Genomic DNA, 23,599 nt, shown 5'->3' with positions numbered 1-23,599 from the left:
GATACCTAGGGCTAATTCACCACCCACAGAGACTGGCAGATAAAGTATGCTCTAACACAGCACCAACACACTGGTATATAGCGTACACTTTGAGCCCACAAAAAAATAAAAGAAAAGAAATGATAGGAGTTTTGTAAATTCCTATGTACTCTGTGTACCCCCCTGGCAGTACACTGCATAAAATCTCTAATAGTGGGCAGAATACAACCGGGATGCTTGAAAAAAAAATTGGGAACACTACTGGTCCCAGCCAGCCAAAATGCTAATGCACACAGTGAGAGGAGTAGTCCTAATAAGGACTGTTTGGTTCTTGTAGTCAGGATCCCTGCCTAACTGCAACCTAATCCCTACACTAACACTTTCCCTAACGCAGCAGCTCTATCCCTAGACTCTGCCAGCAAGCGTATGAGGCGAGCCGCGGACGACAACAGTTTAAGTACTCGGCGGTCACCTGATCCCGCCAGCCATTCACTGCTGTAGACATGCACAGGACTGGCACGTCACAGCAGGAAGTGATAAAGCCTTCCCTGCATTTTTATTGGATAAAAAATGGCGCTAAACATGCAGGGAGGGGAAACGAAATTTACTCGAGCACCGTGGGGTGCTCGACTCGAGTAGTGATCATCTCGAGTAGTCTAATACTCGATCGAGCATCAAGCTTGGACGAGTGTGCTCACTCATCTCTAGTGGTGATCGAAAAAGATGTTTGAAACTGAAAGAGTTCGAGTGGATTCGTGAACTTGATGCCCTTCAGTCCGCTGGGCTTAATCTGGATTACAATCCATTATCTTTCATATAAGGTTCCATATTTTAATGTCTTCTTTTGTTTTATTGCAGATCTACAGCAGGAATTGTTGGTGTCGTAGTGTGCTGGACCCTCACCCTATATGTATTTTTTATCTTACATTTTGTTGTTTGGGATTGTCTATATGTATTTAAGTATTAATAAAAATGTACTGCACATATGCATTTAGTGGATTGTTATTAGAGATGAGCGAGTGTACTCGGAAAAGCACTACTCGCTCGAGTAATTTGCTTTATCCGAGTATCGCTGTGCTTGTCCCTGAAGATTCGGGTGCCGGCACGGAGGGGAGAGCGGGGAGGAACGGAGGGGAGATCTTTCTCTCCCTCTCTCCCGCCCGCTCTCCCCTGCTCCCCGCTGCGACTCAACTGTCAGCCGCAGCGGCACCCGAATCTTCAGGGACGAGCACAGCGATACTCGGATAAAGCAAATTACTCGAGCGAGTAGTGCTTTTCCGAGTACACTCGCTCATCTCTAATTGTTATATATATATATATCTTTATATGTTAATGAGGATATCATTAAATTACTTGTCTGCCCAATAATATGCATGAGATGCTGTTGGTTAAGAGGCTGATTGGCTAATATGATACTGTCATTTAATTATTTGCCCGACTGATATTATGCAGGAGATGCCGTTAGATGAGAGGCTGATAATATTTAAGACCTATGTAGTTGAGTAACCCGTAGCGTTACCATAGGGACCTGCATTCATATGCCGTGCATAGACCGGCTGATAAAGAAACACTGGGGGTCCAGCAGAACTGTGAAGAATCTCGCGGGATGATTAAGACATTTGCACAGTACATATTGGACTTCAGAAAGTTGACGCAGCTCAGCCTGCAGCAAAAAGATGTGATCTCGCACAATTTCGAAGATCCCGCGCACATGCTGTGCATGCATTTGACTCTGTAATGGCGCTTTCAAGCATCATTTACTTGGAGAAGTTTATGCCAGCACGCTACTTGCCAGTCCACGTCTGTATCATCATCTACAACATCTGTGATTGCAGGTGATTTTTAATTGTGTCTGATTATGTGAATGGTGATTGGTTTACTGTTGTTATATATTGCATGTCTTTGGTTTGTGTAAGATAACTTGACAAAGGCTGTGTTTGACAGCCAAAACGTTGTTATCATGTGGATTTAATACAGAAGAAGATTAATATTTATTTGTACCCTCCTACTGCTCGGACTTCTAATTTCATATATCTGGCTCATGGGTCCATGGTCAAGGGTCTGTTACTAAGCATGCAGGGTCACTGAAGCCTCCCACCTATGGTGTTACATTGTGTACTGCTGACTTTTTTTCTATTTGCATTGATTTCATTGAGCAAATGCATTGTGCTGAGGCATGCGCAATTGTGCATCCATTAGAGATGAGCGAATATACTCGTTTCGATCGAGCACCGCGATTTTCGAGTACTTCCGTACTCGGGTGAAAAGATTAGGGGGGTGCCGGCGGGAGGTGTGGCGGAGCGGGGGGTAGCAGCGGGGAACAGGGGGGAGCCCTCTCTCTCTCCCCCTCCCCCCACTCCCTGCTGCAACCCCCCACTCACCCACGGCGCCCCCCGAATTTTTTCGCCCGAGTACGGAAGTACTCGAAAATCGCAGCGCTCGGGCGAAAAAGGGGCGTGGCCGAGTAGGTTTGCTCATTTCTAGCATCCATCCATCAGAAAGAACCCTAAGTGAAGGCAGCAAGCTTGACATTTTTTCAGAAGGTTGTGTGCTCTCACTTCCTTAGTGATAAGTCTATGCACACTCACTTCTGAAGAGTCACACTGGTGTGCAAATGCTGACTTTGCTGCAGACATCACAGGAACAGGGGACCAGGTGAGGATGAAACAAGCTCCCCGAACACCCCGTCTCCTAAACTATAAGCTCCATAATGTAGTTAATGGTCCCGTTATTAATGCCAGAATAACTCCCGGTGACAGCGAGGTATGATCCTACTGTGGTGCACGTAGCCGTCATACAGGTACTGTACACATGCACACTTTTACACAAACATTAATGCAAACGCTAGTTTTCACATGCATACACACATAGTAACATAGTATGTAAGGCTGAATGAAGACAGTGTCCATCTAGTTCAGCCTGTTTATCATCCTATGTTATTGATACAGAGGAAGGCAAAAAACCCCAAGAGGCAGGAGCCAATTAGCCCTTTTGGGGGAAAAATTTCTTCCCGACTCCCTAATGGCAATCAGACTGTTCCCTGGATGAACCTCTAATAGTTCCTACCTGCCTGTATACCCGGATTAACAATTAACCTAAGATTTATATCCTGTAATATACTTCCGCTCTAGAAAGACATCAAGTCCCCTTTTAAACTCCTCTATGGATTTTGCCATCACCACATCCTCGGGCAGAGAGTTCCACAGTCTCATTGCTCTTACAGTAAAGAACCCTTTTCTGTGTTAGCGATGAAATCTTCTCTTTTCTAGACATAGCGGATGCCCTCTTGCTACCGTTGCAGTCCTGGGTATAAACAGATCATGGGAGTGGCTTAATCACAAAGCCCTATTTTTGGTCCAGCTGCTGTTCTTGTACTTCATGGACCCACTTTGCACATGAACTGATGGTTTATATGAAAGATGCTGCATGTTGTATTTTTTTCCATACTGCGGATGAGAATTGGACATGCAGATTGAACTGAACAAGGATAGATGTTTGTGTGCTGGCCAATGTGTGTTGTACTCAAGAATGTAGGGCATAACGTGTGTGTGTGTGTGTGTGTGTGTGTGTGTGTACATATATATATATATATATATATATATATATATATAATAATGGTCATGTGAATCCTGCCTTACAGGTTTACTTGTACACATGCAGAAATACATTTAAATGCACACTTCTATATACCCAGAGAAACTTTTTTTTTACTCATAGCTTTATATACACGCCCTGCTTTACACCTGTAAATGTGCAATTGCACTAATACATATGTGTTAGCTGCCTCATGTTGTGATAACCTCACTTAATGGCCTTCAGGTGCTGACACTGCGCCCCCTCCCCCCACACTCTTTTAAGCAAGGCTCCACAGTAACATATGTCCTGATAATTGTGGCATCATGCAACATTTTTTGGGCTATTTTGGGAATTTGGAACATTTGGATGCAGCTTTAATAACCTGGAGTGCTGATTGGTAGATTGCCTGTCATTGCTCTCCACCAATGAAGAAGCTCTCCTGCTCAGCAAGAACTGCCTTTACAATGTGCAGCTTGGAGCAGCATAGCCCTAAAGAGTTTTCGATAGTTGCTGCATCTTGTTGTGTTTTTAATCTGACCTATCCCTCTGGACACATTTAGGAGGCAGGACCCATGTTAGGGGAAGATGGGGTGCATTTGTTAGAATCTCCTCTCAGGCGACAATAGAGGGCCTGTATGCTGGTTTGAAGGCCCACTAGGAATTTCACAGATTTCCCGATTTTGCTAATCTGAGTCTGTGCTGCAAGAAATGTACTATACGGGAATTTTTGAAGTCAGTTTTGCTGGAGGCGACATTGTCATTATCTGAGATTTATTATATAAAATGTTGTACAATGTTGGTAAATTTGTTGCATCTTTTAAATGTCTAGGAGTTGTTTCTCTAATTTTTTTGTTTCGCATCTATTGGACTAAGATTTTGCAAAAACGTAGCAACTTCTAAAAAGTAGCAAGTTATAAATGGCCAAGCAACAAGCCACACCCATTTCCTATTCCAGTTTCTAAACCTGGTGTGCAAAGCACAAATGCCTTTTTATTTCTGGTGGAAATGGCTGTTACGTGTATCTCACAACTGATTAGACATTGTTTTAGACCAAGATATCACTGACACAAGGTGTAGATACATAGATAAATATGGCCTCTGCATTTACACTCTGTAAGGGAGAATTGTTGATATTGGGGCACATTTATTACTGGTGAGGCACCACAATTCTGCATAAGGACCAAAGTACACGAATATATGTACATATTACTGTACTTTGTGTGTTCACTAATCGATTTCACCTTGGAGCGGGACATAGCCACAGGTCGATTTACATGTTTCTTAGTCCAATTAGTTTCCGATGTGTTCTTTTTCCTGTGGGATTGTGCAGCGTCTTGTGCAATTTTATTGGGTGTCACTTCTATAGGGATTTTTGTTGTGCGAATGTGAATAAAAATAGAGCATTCTGCATAAAATCAATGGTTTATATTCTTTGTGTACTGCTCACACATATTTTACTGTCACTGACTTAAAAAAATGTCTAGAAAATGGAACTGGGTTTGAGGTCTGTAAGGTTTTTAGACAGATTTAAAAATTGCTGATGTCAGATAAACCTTAGTTTGGCGCAATCTGGGTGGCACAGAAAGTGGCTCCATATCTTTAGACATATTTAAAGATGGAACAAATTAATCAGCATAATTGAAAATGTGACACGTTTGTTGCAATGTGAACTTGAGAAGGAAAAGAAGCTGCCACAAAACTGGCATAAAAAATAACCCTGGTGATAAGTTTTGCCTATTTTCCTGAATGTAGACAGAATGTAGACACAATCTAGAATATAAAGTGCATCAAACTTATCCCAGTGGTGCAAGCTGTATAATAAATATGGGACCTATTACTGGATATGTTAGGTACTTTTCTCTTCCTTACAGCTACCTCTTGAATCACTGACTTGTCAGAAAAAATGTTACAGACACTTTTCAACATTAGTGAAATGTTAAAAGTTTCTTTAAAAAAAAAAAAAAAAACATTTTTGGGGGGCACAATTTTTAATGTTTGCACCTAATTCTTTTCCTAATCATCCCACTTTCTCTAGTAGCTCCTGTCCAAGATCCATCCCTCACCTCTCTTCTGTATTTTGTCGAGCACTCACACTCTCCTCTAGCTGCCATTTTCCTCTACAGTGAGAGTCTATTCCTGTACAAGAGACCCCCCCCACACCCACCAATAATTGCTTCCTGTTAGTGCCGGGGAAGCGCTCATTGGACCCCTCCAGCATTATTAGCCACGTTGACATGGAGTCTAAGAAACTGTACAAAGATGCCTAAGTGCAATAAACTGAGCTCCCACCTGAATCTTTCATTTCCCCCTGTATTGTCATGTACCCCTCAACAGATTTACTATACTGTTTCTACCATCCAAACAGGTTTCCTTGTGGCTCTATGTTAGCAAATTAAATGTTAAAGAGTTATATTAGAAAAGGCATCTGGTACGTTTAGAAATGTTTAACTGCTCAGAAAAATGTACTTCTCCAGCAACTATCTAGTAGGTAAATACTGCAAATATTTAATATTGCATTTTCAGTTTATTCTAAGAAATGTTCTATATTTGGATTCTCTCAACATTAAATATAGAGAAGTCTGAATTATCTACATAAATGCATATTTACAATGCATAAAGTGCAAAATTTCAAATATAATTTACTTTACCAGCAAACGAGATGGTAAGACTTCAAAACAGAGCGATAGACACACAATCAGCAAGATGGTCATCATCCTATGTTGTGTCATTTCTGTAGTGATAAAGCCAGAGGTGGAAGACTTGAACACAGCAAATCAGCAGGCAGAGAAAGGGAGACTGTATAATGCTATGTATTCATGGCTTATATATAATTCCCTCAACCACATAAATGTCAGAAAGATTTATAATTGCAGAAGAAAGTAAAACACCTAGAACTTAATGTTCCATCCTGGATCCTGGATCCTTTCCCATTTAGTATTTACTTTTTTCTTACTAAGTACTAGTAAGGTAGGTAAACAGAAAGATGTGAATTGCCAGACCATCGCACAGTCTGCATATTAGGAGGCCAAGTCATATAAGGTAACAGAGGAAATTACATGCAATCCATAAACCACAGCTAAATAACGTGGCCAACATGCAACTCTCCTGCCTGCTGCTCTCTTGCTCAGTGTCCTTCTTCCACTGGGATCTCAAATGCACACTATGATTCTTGGTCTCTCAGATGGCCTGTGCACACCAATTCTTACCCTGCAAAACTCTTCCCTTATCAGACTACTTAGCATGCTTTCTCCCATTGCTCCAGTGCCTGAAGAATATCTTCTCTAGGTTCTAGAAGTTTCCTAAGCTGTTTCTCATGTTAGTGTGTCCTGGTTATTTACTCATTTAGTGTTTTTGATAAGATTGATCTTTGTATTAGTCTTTGCTTAGTAACATTATATGTTATCCCATCACTATGTGATGATAATATGGTATGGCAGTGTAATTTTGTCCTTTATATAGTGCTATTGTGATACAAGGACTTATTAACTATTGTTTCTCTGTTGTCAGCCCAAAGGCTGAAGCATATTATATATTGTTATGTATCTCAATCTGCTCTGCTGTGTATCTATTCTTTTCCTATGTAATGCTACCTGCAGCCAAAATTCACTGTCTAACCCAGTGCCAGGAGCAGTGGAATTCACTCTATCCCTCCCTACTTTGCTCTAATATGCCTCCAAGGTAGTTATTTGAGTGTGGCGTAAGTGAATGCTGGGAGTTGTAGCTGTGATCCCCCGCCAGGTTGGACTGTGTCCTTCTCTTCCCGTATCTCCTTCTCATTTTTTCAACACGTGATTGGCATAAGTGAAAGTGAATATACTCTTCATGGCTTCTTTATGTGAGGAAAGGATAAGATGAACCAATAAGTGTTAGCCTTTACTAAGCCAGCCTACAGGATATAAAAAGCTCTGTTGTGATGTCAGAAGTTAGTCTGAGATTTGAGAACCTTCATTTTCCCCAGACTTAACATTTGTGGCAACACAGAATAAATCTTTGTTCATTTCCTACGTTCCTGGGTATCACATTGAATGTTGGATCATACATCGCTATTATTGTTGATATTAATCTTGGTATAGGACATTTTGTGCAATGACAGTATGGTAGTAATTAAACAGGTCATATTTAGAGATGAGCGAACGTACTCGGATAAGCACTACTCGTCCGAGTAATGTGCTTTATCCGAGAATCTCTCCGCTCGTCTTGAAAGATTCGGGGCGCTCCGCTGCTGACAGGTGAGTCGCAGCGGGGAGCGGAGCAGAGCGGGCGGGAGAGAAGGAGAGAAAGATCTCCCCTCCGTTCCTCCCCGCTCTCCCCTGCAGCTCCCCACTCCGCAGCGCGTCCCGAATCTTTCAGGACGAGCAGAGAGGTACTCGGATAAAGCACATTACTCGGACAAGTAGTGCTTATCCGAGTATGTTCGCTCATCTCTAGTCATAATGACAATTGCAGTAGCATCATGAGTTTTATATGAGAGGAAGATTTATCATTTTAATCTGCAAAATTGAAGGCTCTCTCATGACTCTAGCTAATATCTATGCACCCAACTCTTGCCAGATTAGATTTTTGGACAGTGATGAGGACGATAAGAAGGATACAAAAAGGGAGTCTAATTTTATGTGATGACTTCAATGCTATTCTAGGTGGAGGGCTAGAAGGGATGGTTCCACACTGCCTCATGGCTTCTTAAAGCTGAATTGCATGAGTCTATTTATGTGTTTGAATGTGAACTCCTTGTGAATATTCATTTTATTTTTCCAGACATCGTTCGTTCTCCAGGATCGACATGTTTCTGGTGGATTTTCCTACTCTTATGAGAATAAGAGAGGTATCTGTAGAAGTGGCATCTTGGTCAGACCATGCTCCAGTGAAAATTAAAATACAGCTAGGACCCCGACTTCCTACTTTCGGAAGTTGGAGGAACAATACTTTTTTTGTTGAAGATCCGAAAATTTCAAGAAAGAGTTGCTAGTGCATTGGAGTACTTTCAGATTTATGTTTTGCCAGAGACATGTCGATTTACATTATGGAATGCACAACAGGCGGGGCTATACACAAAAGAGAAAAGACCAAACTACTTGGAAACACTTTTGTACAAAAGAGCCCATAATTTAAATTGGGGTGTTCCTTCTCTTCTCAGCAATGGAAAAGCATGCACACATGAGCAAATAAAGCATCTCGATGCGCAAATCTTTTAGAAGCACACTTCAAAGTGGTTACACGTTGGTATCGGTCCCCGGTTTGATTATCAGATTTTTTTCCAGAGACCTCAGATAGATGCTGAAGGGGCTGTGGAAAAAGAGGGACATTACTACATACTTTTTGTAGTTGCCCAAGCATCCAAACCACTTGGCAGTCTTCTTTTTCACCCTCTTGAATATGGCCCTGTGAATTGATATCTGTCCAACACCTGAATTGGCAGTTCTGTTGCTGGAGAAAGTCCCTATTAAATTTAGGAAATTGCTCTCTTCCTATGAGGAATTGCATGCTTATAGGAACAATAAAGTTGACAATTTACAGAGGTTTGGGGGTCTTGGGTAAGCCACTTTAAATAAAATAATTCTTTCTCACATAATCTCAAGGATGGGAGTAATGTCGATGAAGACTGCTTGGTACTCTGATTTCAGAGGGCAGAGAACTCTGTTTAGGGAAGAATGCAGGATGTTTCTCAGATGCATCTTAATGTTTTAGTCTTCCAATAATACATAGACATAAAAGGAAGAATCTAATGTTAAATATGATGATTTTTGCTGCATGTAGGTTGATACTATAACCTCCCCCACCCCCTTTTCTTCTCTCCCTCACTATATTTCTTCCTCTTTTCAATTTTTAGCTATTAAATATTGTAGAAAATAAAGCAATGTTGATGTAAAAGTTATTGACATTTATTTTTGACATATTGTAATTTCCTGGCTGGGAATTGATCAGCTTTAGATTTATTAAGTTATTTGATTGTTGTATCATTCCTTCACAACTACAGATGTGGTTGAAATCTGATGACTGAAAGATGTTGTAATAACTGCAATCCTTGATGATCAATAAAATATTTTTGAACATTTAAAAAGGTCTTTTGCCTTTTGCCAAATTAATAATAAAATAATCTAAAACAAAAATACATATTTGGTATCGATGCATCCATAAAAGTCTGATCTATCACAGTAATGCTTTATTTAGCCAGCATGATGAACATCATAAAAATAAAAAGTACACAAGAAATGTGCTTTTTTTGGTCACCCTGTCTCTAAAAGAAATGCTATAAAAAGTGATAAAAAAGTCATATGTGTTCCAAAATAGTACCAACATAAACTACATGAAGTCCCTCAAAAAATGAGCCCTCACACAACTATGTCACCAGAATAATAGAAAAGCTATTGCACGCAGAAGATTTCAGCTAAAAATATTTTTAAAATTAAATATCTTTGAAAAAAATACACATATAACAGCAAAAAAAAGTTTGCTAATGTAGTAATCGTACTATCCATCAGAATAAAGTTGTAATGTTATTTTTTTTGTTGCAGTTATTGCACCATAGAAACAAGACACACCAAAAGACGGCATAATTTTCATTTCTTACTGGAATTTTTAAAAAGTTTTTCAGTACATTATATTGTACATTAAATAGTACCATTTATAAATAGCACTTGTCCCACAAAAAGCAAGCCCTCATACAGCTACGTCAATGGATAAATAAAGGAGTTAGGATTTTTTTCAAAAGGGGGAACGTAAAAAAGAAAATGGAAAAAAAGCTTGTTCACTAAGGGGTTAATAGTATGAACAAATAAATAGAACTTGCCCTATTTTCCACATGTGTAGAATTAACTTTTTAAAATCCCTGCCTACTGAAAGGGATGTGACTGATTGACTGAGCGCTCAGCCAATCACAGGCAGTGCTCAGCCATTTATTGAATGACAGCTGAGTGATGCCTGTGATTGGTCACAGTACTCAGCCAATCATAGGCAGCACTCAGCCATTTATTGAATTCAATGAATGGCTGAGTGCTGCCTGTGATTGGCTGAGCTCTCAACCAATCATACACAACCCTTTTAGCAGGCTGGGATTTTAAATCCCCGCCTGCTGAAACAGCCTCAGAGCAGTGCTGGGAGAGATCCGGCTAAACGCGTCTGAGCTTCACAGCAGCGGAGAGGTGAGTACATATTTGTTTTACTTTACACATATCAGGGATGATTTTCAGGGAAGGGCTTATATTTAAAGACCTTCCCGAAAATCACTGCAGGGGTTGCCGACAGCCCATTGCTCAGTGGACTCCCTATAGGTAATATTTACGCACAGCGTGGATATTCCCGGCGAGCAGATGTACTATCTTTTGCAGGTGCGTTAATATGCACGCCTGTAAAAGATGAACATGTGAACACATCATTGGAAAACAATGGTTCTAATAGACACGTGGTTTGGTGCACACATATGCACGCACAAATACACACTCATGTGAATGAGGCCTAAGCACTGCATTCAAAGACTCCTAACATTATTTCTTTCTTTGACAATGTTTCCATTTAAGGTTTATTTTTGCTTTTTTCCTCCTTGTAGGACAGGTTTGTACTTTATATTGGTACCTGATTCCCCATTTATCATCCACTACCGGCTCCATTCTTTGCTATCTGTTTACATGCAGCTGTGACAACCCTTAAAAATAAATCTTGTTATTTGTATAGCTCCAACTTATTCCGCACTGCTTTCAGGTATTTTTTTTTTATTTACTACCCCCCACCAAGCTAGGTACTCATTTTACCGACCTTGGAAGGATGATAGGCTGAGTCAACCTTGAGCCGACTACCTAAACAACACGCGGATTGAACTCGTGACCTTCAGGCCGTGAGCGAGAGCTTAGGACTGTATTTCTGCTGCCTTAACATTCTGCGCCACAGGAGGCACCTCTGTAACAATGAATAACAGCACTCAGCCATGATCTCTGAACTCCGTGGTTGGTTACTGCAGCTTGTATGTAATTGGGCTCAGCCAGTCAAGTGATGTCACAGCCGGGGATGGAGGATGAACGAGAGAGCGGAGAAATGTAAATAATGGCTTATTCGTTATTTTAATGCATGAGGTTACATTGACAGGAGTTTCCCTTAAGTCAGATAATCCCTCTAAAAATTGCAACATTTTAAAACTTTTGCCACAATCCTTCTCCAGATATTGTATAAAGTGACTCCACACCTCCTAGACTTACAATGTTGATAAAGTTGCTGCATCTTTAATTTATTTTTTGCACTTTAAGTTGGAGAACAGAAAAAAAAAATGCCAGAAAACTAGCATGAAAATTCCCCTTAATGATACATCCTCGCTTTTGTCCTGAATTTAGAAAGCATGAAATTAGAGCAGAAACTTTAAAACAAAGCAATGGACACATAAACAACGAGATGGTTGTCATTCTAAATTGCGTAATTTCTATAGTGCAGAATCCGATGATGGACGACTTGAACAAAGTGAGCCAGCAGGCAGTTGTGTATCAACTACACAAATGTCAGAAAGATTTATGATCACAGAAGAAAGTAAAATACCGAGAACTTAAAGGGGTTGTCCCGCGCCGAAACGTTTTTGTTTTTTTTCAATAGCCCCCTCGTTCAGCGCGAGACAAACCCGATGCATGTGTTGAAAAAAAAAACGGATAGTACTTACCCGAATCCCCGTGCTCCGGTGACTTCTTACTTACCTTGCGAAGATGGCCGCCGGGATCTTCTCCCTCGGTGGACCGCAGGTCTTCTGTGCGGTCCATTGCCGATTCCAGCCTCCTGATTGGCTGGAATCGGCACACGTGACGGGGCGGAGCTACGAGGAGCAGCTCTCCAGCACGAGCAGCCCCATTCAACATGGAGAAGACCGGACTGCGCAAGCGCGTCTAATCGGGCGATTAGACGCTGAAAATTAGACGGCACCATGGAGACGAGGACGCCAGCAACGGAACAGGTAAGTGAATAACTTCTGTATGGCTCATAATTAATGCACAATGTACATTACAAAGTGCATTAATATGGCCATACAGAAGTGTATACCCCCACTTTGTTTCGCGGGACAACCCCTTTAACGTTCCATCCTGGAGCCGGGATGTTTATTTTTTCTTACTAAGTACATGCTAGTATGCCAAGTAATGTAAGGTTACATAAAAAAATCACATATATTACATATAATCTATGATCTAGGGCTAAATAATGTGATCAGAATGCTGCCCTCTTCCTGCAGCTGCTGATCAGGGCTCTCTTGCTCAGTGTCTTTCTTTAGTAACTACTAAAAGATGGCCAGGAGGGGTACTATTACTGAATGGTGATCATGAAGGGCATTACTACTGAATGCTGGCATAAAAGGGGCAGCATTACGGTGTGGGGGTTCTAAAAGTAGTAATCACTGTGTGGAGCCTACAGGAAGTACAAAAATGTAGTTACAATTACAATGTGGGGCATATGGCATTATTGCTATCTGGGGTACTATAGATGGGAAGCTTGTGTAAAGATGGGGAAAATAAAGGCAAGTGGCTGAAAAAATGAGAAGTCAAAGAGGTCTATGTGTCAAATACTGCGGAAAATACAGATCGAAAGAAAAGGGACAGTGAATGATGCCAGTCAGAGGGGACATCACCTGTCATCACTGAAGGCAACTGCCCTGTAACCAATTAAATCACTGGTCTTCATGTACTGACTTTTTCAGTAACTCTATGGTACTATTACATGGTAACAATTTGGGGGGTATTATTTGGCCCTTGTATAGTCTTGTTATTGGTAATGTTGATCTTTGTATTGGTCTTTGCTCAGTAACAGTATGGTATATAATTCTGTCACTATGTCTTGATCACATGGTATGGCAGTGTAATGTAGTCCTTAATATTATTGGTGATATTAATCTGGTACAAGGGATTTTGTGCAATGACAGCATGTGAGTAAATAAACAGGTGCAGTGATATTGTGTGTTTTTAAACTTTCAGATAAGAAAACCATATGTTATTTTTTCATTTTGTTTTTAACAAACGCCATTAACCTTTATTTAGTCCCATCAGGCTATGGATATCACAAATGTGTTTGCTTGATAATTTGTATAATGATTTGGTATACTCAGTACAGCAAAGAATTACTCTCTGTGAGTCTAAAACTCTAAAGTAATGTATTACACTGGGCTAAAGAATCAGCCTAATAAACAAAACTATCACATATCTGTAGGCCTTTCCTAGTTCTCTGGCTGCCATGGTTAATCATGAGCATACTGCAGTTGTATTTTTATGGTGCTGATAGAAAGAGAGAGATCCCCCTACCATTATCTAACCACCTAGATGTCACGGCCATTAATGATCAAGGCGTTTAGAGAGATACACTTTGGGATTAGAGTTTACTCTGATCCTCTCCATTACAGCAGAAGGCTAACTGTCAACACACAGAGCTCTCATAAATGTCTATCATAGAGGCCTAAGGCAAGCCAGTCTATGATGTGCATTTATTGCAGACCATGGAGGTTAAGGGGTTAAAATAGGTGATAGCTTAATGTGTATCTCCAGTTCTAACATGTTCTGTGCTTTGTAAAACTTCTGCTGCAGTGAGCTGCACATGCTACATAGGTTTTGTCCCTCCAGCTGCCAACATACCACCAAAAATCAGTAGTGAAATTGTTTTTTTTCCATTGCAACCCAAACAACAAATTAATAATCATTCAATAGATTATATGTATCCGAGTTTGTTCCTATACCAAGTTGAATTCGTCCTGCAGAACACAAAGTTTAGACATCTGGAACACAGTAACGTTGAAAGAAGTTATGTCACTGAGAGTTTAAGATGGACTGTGCCAAACATTTCTAGGTGAAATATAATTTCAAAGTTTACAGTAAAGAAAAGTGACAGTTTTGGCCAAATTTAATGTGTCATTGAAAAGTGGCCCACTGATCACAGGCAGGCAGTGCAGCCCACTAGTAATTGCAGTCCAGATTTGGACAATAACACTTGACAACTTGATAACATTAGTACCCAGAAGAGGATGTCAAGTACTCTTCTGACAAATGGCTGAGCCACAGTCAAGCACATTGCAGCAAGATGCAATGTTGCTTCCTTAAAGGGGTTGTCCCGCGAAACAAAGTGGGTCTATACACTTCTGTATGGCCATATTAATGCACTTTGTAATGTACATTGTGCATTAATTATGAGCCATACAAAAGTTATCAAAAGTTATTCACTTACCTGTTCCGTTGCTGGCGTCCTCGTCTCCATGGTGCCCGTCTAATTTTCAGCGTCTAATGGCCAAATTAGACGCGCTTGCGCAGTCCGGGTCTTCTCCTTTTCTCAATGGGGCTCCGTGTAGCTCCGTGTAGCTCCGCCCCGTCACGTGCCGATTCCAGCCAATCAGGAGGCTGGAATCGGCAATGGACCGCACAGAAGCCCTGCGGTCCACCGAGGGAGAAGATCCCGGCGGCCATCATCAGCAGGTAAGTAAGAAGTCACCGGAGCGCGGGGATTCAGGTAAGCGCTGTGCGGTGTTCTTTTTTAACCCCTGCATCGGGTTTGTCTCGCGCCGAACCGGGGGGGGGGGAGGGGTTGAAAAAAAAAAACACGTTTCGGCGCGGGACGACCCCTTTAAGTAATGTGTCTGAATGCACAGCTCAGCCTGGATGTGCTATAATAGCAGATGACCAGTACAAGCACCACTGCCATGTTGGGGTGGCTTTACATGGCTGTTAAAACTAAAATGCATGCGTTACCTTAACGAGAGGTAAGAATGAACCATTGAAAACAACAAGTTCTATTCTCTGCATATTGCACATGCAAATTTTGAGTGTGCAAATTTGTTCACACACCTATCCGTGTGTAGCCACTTTAAGAGAAAGAATAAAGTGAGATTCAACTGAGCAAAAGAACACACAAATTTGATCAATGAGCAGTAAAATCCTCAATTGTGCTGACAAATCCAGATTTCTGTTGTCATATTGATGTGAGGGTCAGAATATGGCACAAGCACAGTGAATTGATGAAGATTCTGTATCACCTATTCGGTTCACATCAGTGCCTGCAACTAATTTGAGGCAACAGCAAGAAGTTGTCTTTTCCATATGGACCAACATTCCTTCAGAACAACTTCAACAACTAGTGAAATCCATGCCACGCCAACTTCCATTGGTTTTGAACAACCAAAGACCTACAACGAGCTAGTAGATGGACATCTCTGTGGTGCAGATTCCATGTATATAGCTCCCTTAATCAAATAAACTACAGATGAAGATTTGGGAACCTCATTGAAAGAAGAAAGACAAAGTCCTCGAGCATAATGTTACATCCTGGATCCGGGTTCCTTTTCATTTTATATTAATTTTCTAATAAACGGCAGACAGATTTATAAACCACAATGAATGAAGAAAGAAAAAGGCCTCCAGCATAATGTTACATCCTGGATCCGGGTTTATTATCCATTTATATTTATTTTTTGAATACATTTGTGCTGGATAAATCGGAACAAATAATGCTTTGGGGAGAATGACGTCATAACACAGGTGCTCATTTTATTCTACTATGCTACTATGCTACACTATGCTACTATTGGGTACTATTGGTCAATTAATGCTATGAACCCCAATACAATTAATGCCGCCATGTACTCCCAATAAAATGTACAACTTCACACACTATGTGTGATATTGTACTGGAAAGCAGGTACTATTTACAATTCTGTTATGATTAGTTCATTGTGGCTTTATCCTTCTGAGCACAAGGGTCGGGCAATCCTTTTGTCAGTGAGTGCATGAGGATCCACTCTGCCACTTATTTTCCTAAGGGCTAGGTCTGGAAGAAGCACTTGTGTTGCTCTGATCTTCACACTTCCCCAAAACAAACCAGAAGTCATATGTTAGCCTTTAAAGTTATTCAATGCAAAAAAGTTTCAGCTCGAAATGAAAAAGCAGTGAAGAATGTTGGCGAAGGCAAATACTTGTTTTCATTTATTGTACACCTCTTTTGCATCTTCAGTCTATGGGATTAGAACCTTCCATATCCAAACTAATATTGGAGCATTGAATGCAAAGTGCGGCATGAATATGAGGTAAAAATGTGCAAATCCTAAAAAGTGTTGCATGGTTGTCACGCTCTGTGGTTTAAGACAATTTAGCACTGGCAATAATTTCTCTGGACCTCTACTGTGTCCACACTTATTGACATAGTCCATAAAAACTGGACAGCTTGAAGAGGCATTTTTCTAGTTTGGCATAGAAGTCATTTTGATGTAGATGCTGTAGAACGGTTTTGAGATGCTTGCAATAAGTAGTGTTAGCCAGAGAGAATGATGAGTATGTCACTTGGGCAAACTACTGCAAAAAAGTAAAGCACATTTCTGCACATGCCTTAAAAATTTATTGAAAATTGGCTGGTGCATTGAAGAGACTCAGAAATCAAAGACAAGGTTTGATTGAAAAAGTGAAATGTCATGTCATATCTTCTCTTGAAATTCTGTGGATTTGTAGGCCTGTGAAGAAAATGTTTGAGCGAATCCTTGATCTTTTTTTTTTTTTTAATGTATGCAGATATGGCTTTACTCTCTATGAAAATAGGACATACAGCTATTCCCATGGATGAAATGTCCTGTGAAGTAAATAATTCGGGCAATCATAAGGTCTGTGGAGTGTTTGATATTCTGTATTGCATTCTGTGTTTGGGCATGCACCATTTAATGCACTAACAGGTAACATTAATTAAATTGGTTGCTTCACATAAACTAGAACTTTGAGACCTATCCCTCTGAAAAAGTGTGACAAAACATGCATTGGGGTGTCTCTGGGCCGCAAGCACTTATTCAGATATGGGTGTATAGTATTTTTTACATGTTTGTAGTAAAGTACATTGAGTAATTATGCTTTCATTATTGCACGGGGCTTTTAGTATTAAGGATTTGTACTTCATGCAAGTAGTCCCAGATGTGCTGTTTTGCAGTCATTTTTTTCTGTTTGCATTTGCACGTAATATTAGTACATGAAGCTGATCATGATCAGTGTATTGGATACGCACTGCTTGCTATAAATGATGTTGCTATTAAATAGGTGCAGTTTTGTTTTGGTATTTTGATACATTTGCAAGCGGTGCATTAATGTGCTGTTTTACGATCACGTTATTTTGTACGTAATACGAAAAAAAGGGGTTTGGTACCGTGATAGCCAGTTGAGCAAAATGTGATTGTTCTCAGCAGGAGAAATCAAGTAATCTTTTAGATATGATACATTTTAATGGCTTACAAAAATACATGATATTATAGTGAGCTTTCGGATCTCTTATAGTCCTTCCTTAGGCATATTGGAACAAATGTAAAGACATATTTAATAAATTCACATGATCACATGGGAGGACAGAAACATGGTAAACTTAATTTGCACTAGATAAATACCAGAGACAGAGGGTAATAGGGCACAGACATGTTAGGATCAATAGCATTTAGATAAATAGCAGGGAGGGATGATCATAACAGTAAATAATTATCCAGGGACAAGGAATGTGAAATGAATGTGAATGATGTTTGGTAGGAATCCCCTATCCACATAAGTGATGGGTAATCGCTTCTACAGGGATATCATTGGCATTTTGTGCTTCACCACCAGAGCCTAACAAATGAAGTTCCTGGTAGAGCCCGAGTCAAAGTTGACTTTAGTGGAGAAGTGAACATCACCACAGATCACTGACATAGTTAGGAGGAATCTTTTATTTATTTTTGTAAATCTTGTTTTATTGGTATTTTCAACATTTCATTTCAATACATAATACAATATAAAGAGAATAAATTAGCCAGAATCCCGAACTTGGACAATCATAGCATTACAATAACAGTTAAGTGCAGCCAAATAAAAATAAATACTATGAAAGACTTATCTATGTCCGCAAATATCTTCACAATGTGAGAAAGTAAAAGGAATGGAAGTTGAGGGAAGGAAAGAAGGAGGGGGGAGAGGGAAAGGGGGATGATGAGAACTAACCTGGAGGCAATCAATTCCCATCTCCCTCTGTTAGGTCGCCAGTGCTTCCAATGCCCAAGTCCGAGGCCGCAATGATAAATTATGTTAAAAAGACTGCAAAGAAACACCAACCACCTAGTGTAGCTCTCTACTTCTACTCCAAATATTCCACCCAAAATTTTGACAAGCAACTTAATCGCCTATAGTCTCTGTGTCAGGATGGGTGGCTATCCGGGTCGCCGTGCCCGCACGGCGGACACTGTCGCCCCTGCTGCAAGTGTGCGGCGCAGGGGGACTCTGACGCTGATCACCATTCCTGGCCTCTCAGCTCCTATACGGCGCAGAGGTGCTAGAAACATGGTGGCTGCTGCCCAGAGCCACTTTCCTGTTACCATGGCAGCCTGCTGCATCTCCTCTGACCTAGCTTGATCTGCTAGTGCTGACGGAGGTTCTCCCAGCACTGTCTAATTGTGGGATACGTTGCTGGGACCCCCGACTTCTGCTTTCCCTGGTACCCTGACAGAAACACTGGCCCGAACGTTTTCTGGTTCCTACATTGTCCCGTGAAACTAAGTCCATCCATGGAGGCTGTTTCAGCCCTAGCTAATCAGGTGCAGGTTCTGATAGATATGGTGCAAGATTTAACCGTACGTTTCCAACAACAGGAACAGGCCGCTGCCAGCGCACTAGTGGTTCCGCCTCCTACTCATGAGGTTAAGCTTGAGCTCAAGACTACCCTCCCCGATTTCTTTTCTGGGGACCAGAGACAGTTTTTGGAACTCCATGGCTCCGTCTAACTTCAGCGTCTAATCGATTGCGCAGAAGGGTCTTCTGCCTTCGGGTCTGTTCGGCAGCAGCAGCGTTCTGGCTCCGCCCCTTCTACGCGTCATCGCGTAGCTCCGCCCCGTCACATATGCCGATTCCAGCCTCCTGAAAGCGTAGAAGGGGGCGGAGCCAGAACACCGCTCGTGCCAGACCGAGCCGAAGGCAGAAGACCCTTCTGCGCAAGCGCGTCTAATCGGGCGATTAGACGCTGAAGTTAGACGGAGCCATGGAGATGGGGACGCCAGTGCAGGGAAGGTAAGTGAATAACTTCTGTATGGCTCATATTTAATGCACGATGTATATTACAAAGTGCATTACTATGGCCATACAGAAGTGCTTAACCCCACTTGCTTTCGCGAGACAACCCCTTTAAGTTTTCTGTGGGGGCCTTAGACACAGTGCTTTGTACCTTCTTGGGCATGGAAAACTTATTGGTGGACGTGGTGCTCGGCCTACCGTGGTTGATACATAACCCAGTCATCAGCTGGAAGACTCTGGAGTTAATCCGATGGGGGGGCAGGGTGTAGTGATCACATACTTGCAGTTCAGGTCCATACTACTGAACGTAAGGAACTGACCTTGCCGCACTATTTGACTGAGTTTGCTGATGTATTTTCCAAACGGCTGTCCGATGCATTACCACCTCACTGGGAGTGGGACCGTAAGATCAACATTATCCCCGGGGCTAAACTTCCGAACGGGGGGATATATAACATGATCGCCAAACCATTAACCGTTTTAACCAAAAAAGGGGCTGAGGTAGGCAGCTGGACACCAGAGGTGGTCACCGCCTTTTTGAGGCTCAAAAAAGCCTTCTCATCCATGCCTGTCCTTGTACAACCCGACTTAACCAGCCCATTCATTGTTGAGGTAGACGCTTCTGAATTTGGAGTGGGCGCCGTCCTGTCGCAAGAACCGCAACCCTCTCTAACCTCCGACCCTGCACATTCTTCTCAAGAAAATTCTCGCCCTCTGAACGTAACTATGACATAGGTAATAGAGAATTGTTGGCCATCAAGTGGGCTTTTAAGGAATGGCGGCATTTCACCAGATTACCGTTTTTACCGATCACAAGAACTTGGTGTATCTAGAGTCAGCTAAAAGACTAATTGCCCGGCAGGCATGCTTGGCATTATTCTTTTCCTGTTTCAATTTCATCGTCACCCTCTGGCCTGGGTCAAGAAACATTAGAGCCGACGCCTTGTCGCGTAGCTTCAATGTGCCCGTACCCGTGGATTCTCAGCCAGAGGGGATGCTCTCTCCCGGAGTGGTTCCAGCGGCCTTAACCTCCGATATCTCGTCTCAGCTATATGCTGCCCAGCAAGCTGCCCTGGAGTCTCTTCCGGAGGGCAAACTGTTTGTTCCCCTCTCCCTGAGACTACGGGTTCTCGAAGAGATACACTCTTTGGTTCTGACCAGTCATCCTGGCATTAGGGGGACATTGGATTTATGCTCCCGGTTATACTGGTGGCCCCAGATGTCCAGAGATGTCCGGGCTTTTGTCAAGGCCTGCACTGTTTGTGCTTGGGGGAAGAATATTAGGAGATGCCATGAAGGTCCTGTTCTTCCTCTGCCAGCTCCGTGTAAACCTTGGTCGCATGTATCCATGGATTTCATTACGGATTTCCCCCCATCTCAGGGTTATAACGTCATTTGCGTAGTGGTCGATAGGTTCTCTAAGATGGCCCATTCAGTCCCATTGAGTAAATTCCCCTCGGCTAGGACCTAGCTGACTTGTTTATTAAGCAGATTGTCCATTTACACGGTGTCCCCGAAGATATTGTTTCTGATCAGGGGGTAGAGTTCGTGGCACGTTTCTGCCAGGCCTTCAGTAAGCGTGTCAATGTTAACCTGTTCTTCTCTTTCACCTTTCACCCTGAGTCCAACGGACAGACGGAGCGTATGAATTAGGAACTTATTCAGTACCTTTGTTTCTTTGTCTCGGACAATCAGGAACAATGGGTGAAGCTTTTGCCTTTGGCGGAGTTCGCTATAAACGACCATACCAGCTCATCATCACAGGTTTCCCCTTTTTTCTGCAAATACAGGTTCCATCCCCACTTTACCTTAGCTGTCTCCTTGCCGTCAGATAATCCGTTGGCTGATTCCTTTACGGAGGAGCTGGACGCAGTCTGGGTCGAAGTTCGCAAGAACTTACTGGATTCACAGGAGAAGTTGCGGAAACAAGGTGCTGGTAAATGCACTCTATCTGACCCCTTTGTAATTGGGGAACTAGTTTATCTGTCCACAAGAAATTTAAGATTGAAGGTACCATCTCTCAGGCTAGCTCCTTGGTTTGTCAGGCCGTTCCCTATTTCCAAGATTATTAACCCCGTGGCCTATGAACTAACCTTGCCTGACTCCTGGAAGGTGTATGTCTTCCACAAGACGCTTTTGAAGATGTTCCCCCCCCCCCCCCCCCCCGGTATTGCACACCCACGAACCTCCTCCTCCCACCCTTGTCCAAGGAGAGATGGAGTTTGCGATAGAACGGATTCTGGACTCCAGGCGGGTACGAGGTGCTTACCAGTATTTAGTGCACTGGAAGGGATTTGGACCCGAGGATCGGTCTTGGGTTGCGGCCAAGGATGTCCATGCTCTGCGGCTAGTCCGTCACTTTCATAGAACCTACCTCCTCAAGCCAGCGCCAGGTCATGGGGGTCTGGTGTCCCCCTGTAAGAGGGGGGGTACTGTCAGGATGGGTGGCTATCGGGGTCGCCGTGCCCGCACTGTAGACACTGTCGCCCCTGCCGCAGGTGTGCGGCGCAGGGGGACTCTGACACTGGTCACCACTCCTGGCTGCTCGGCTCCTATACGGCGCAAAGGTGCTAGGAACATGGCGGCTGCTGCCCGGCGCCACGTTCCTGTTGCCATGGCAGCCTGCTGCATCTCCTCTGATCTAGCTTGGTCTGCTAGTGCTGACGGAGGTTTTCCCAGTACTCTCTGATTATCCTCCTGCTGTCAGGTACTCCGCCCCAATCAGCTGCTGGGGCGGGAGCTCTGACAGCATTCAAACCCCTTAGTTGCTTCCTGACACTGCCAGTGTTTGAATAGGCTTCCTTTCACTCACCAGCGTTTCTCTGTATTCCTGACTATAGTATATTGACCTTGGCTTTTCCACTGACCTGACTTCGTCTCCTCCTATCTGTACTGCGTATTTCTGGACTGACTTTTAGTGCTTGACCTTGGCTTGCTCCTGGACTGGTTTGCTGTCTTCCCTTGTGATTCGCTCTGGTTGTTTGTTTGTCTGTGTATTCGTTCTCTGTTTCCTGGGATTGTGGTTTTTTCCATCACCTCCCCTAGCCAGTGTAGGGACCGTCGCCCAGTTGCCCGCCTGGGCTTAGCCAGGAGTGGAGGCAAGTAGGCAGGGACAGGGGTTGTGGGCAACGTTGCAGGGACCCCCGACTTCTGCCTTCCCTGGTACCCTGACACTCTTATCCAATGTTCTACAGGGGTTCCAAATCTGCACAAATCTATCATGTGAACCCTTTGACAAACGCAAGAGTTCCTCTAATGTATAAATTAGGTTCACCTTCTCTCATCACTGAACTGGGGAGGGAGGAGTTCTTTGCAGCCAAAATAGGGGGATTAAGTCCTTTGCTGCATCTATCAGAAGGGCAATCATCTTGTTTTTCAAGGGGTGAAACCTGAAGGAAGGCCTCCAGAGGAAAATTATGCCCACTTTAACCCCTTAGTGATGGCCGTATCGTAAAACTACGTCCTGCTGTTGCAGGACGTGTATGGAGGGAGGTAGCAGCGCTATCTCCCTCCATACAGCACAGGCATCAGCTGTTTATTACAGCTGACACCCGTGGGCAATAGCTGCGCTCAGCCGTTCGCGGCTATTAACCCTTTAAATGCCGCTGTCAATTCTGACGGCGGCATTTAAATCCCCCGAACGCTGTTCGGGGGTCCCGCACGGTCCCCCCTGCGGTGAGATCGGGGGAGTCGTGCAGGTGTCATGGCAGCCGGGGGCCTAATGAATGGCCCCAGGGCTGCCTTACCAGACTGCCTATCAAGCCATCCACACAGGGTGGCTTGATAGACTGCCTGTCAAAAAGTAGTAGGACGTAATGCTATAGCATTACGTAATACTGCAGGAGCGATCAAAGCATCGCATGTTAAAGTCCCCCAGGGGGACTTCAAAGTAATGTAAAAAAAAAAAAAATCAGTAAAGTTTTTTTAATTGTTAAAAAAAAAAGTTATAAAAGTTTAAATCACCCCCCTTTTGCCATATCTATTATTAAAAAATCAAAATCATAAAATAAAATATGTATTAGATATCGCCGCGTCCGTAAAAGTCCGAT

The 23,599-nt window shown here is 42.6% G+C and overlaps 1 protein-coding gene across 2 annotated transcripts in view; it reads right to left on the bottom strand.

The window, feature by feature from the left end:
* LOC136614744 (keratin-associated protein 4-6-like) overlaps positions 1-23,599 on the bottom strand; it is a 426,222-nt gene that overhangs the window by 217,269 nt on the left and 185,354 nt on the right. Inside the window, exon 1 of one of the 2 annotated variants that reach the window (XM_066594133.1) lies at positions 6,204-6,367. The exons of the other annotated variant lie outside the window; for it this stretch is intronic. Within the exon in view, the coding sequence (XP_066450230.1) occupies positions 6,204-6,284 (81 nt within the window). The 5' untranslated portion in view covers positions 6,285-6,367. Of the gene's footprint in view, positions 1-6,203; positions 6,368-23,599 lie in introns of those variants that run through there. 2 annotated transcript variants of the gene reach the window in all.

The sequence above is a fragment of the Eleutherodactylus coqui genome, chromosome 1 (assembly GCF_035609145.1).
Source record: "Eleutherodactylus coqui strain aEleCoq1 chromosome 1, aEleCoq1.hap1, whole genome shotgun sequence".
In the NCBI taxonomy this organism is placed as follows: domain Eukaryota; kingdom Metazoa; phylum Chordata; class Amphibia; order Anura; family Eleutherodactylidae; genus Eleutherodactylus; species Eleutherodactylus coqui.
The sequence above is the reverse complement of the archived record's forward strand: the minus strand, read 5'-3'. Positions and strand labels throughout refer to the sequence as shown.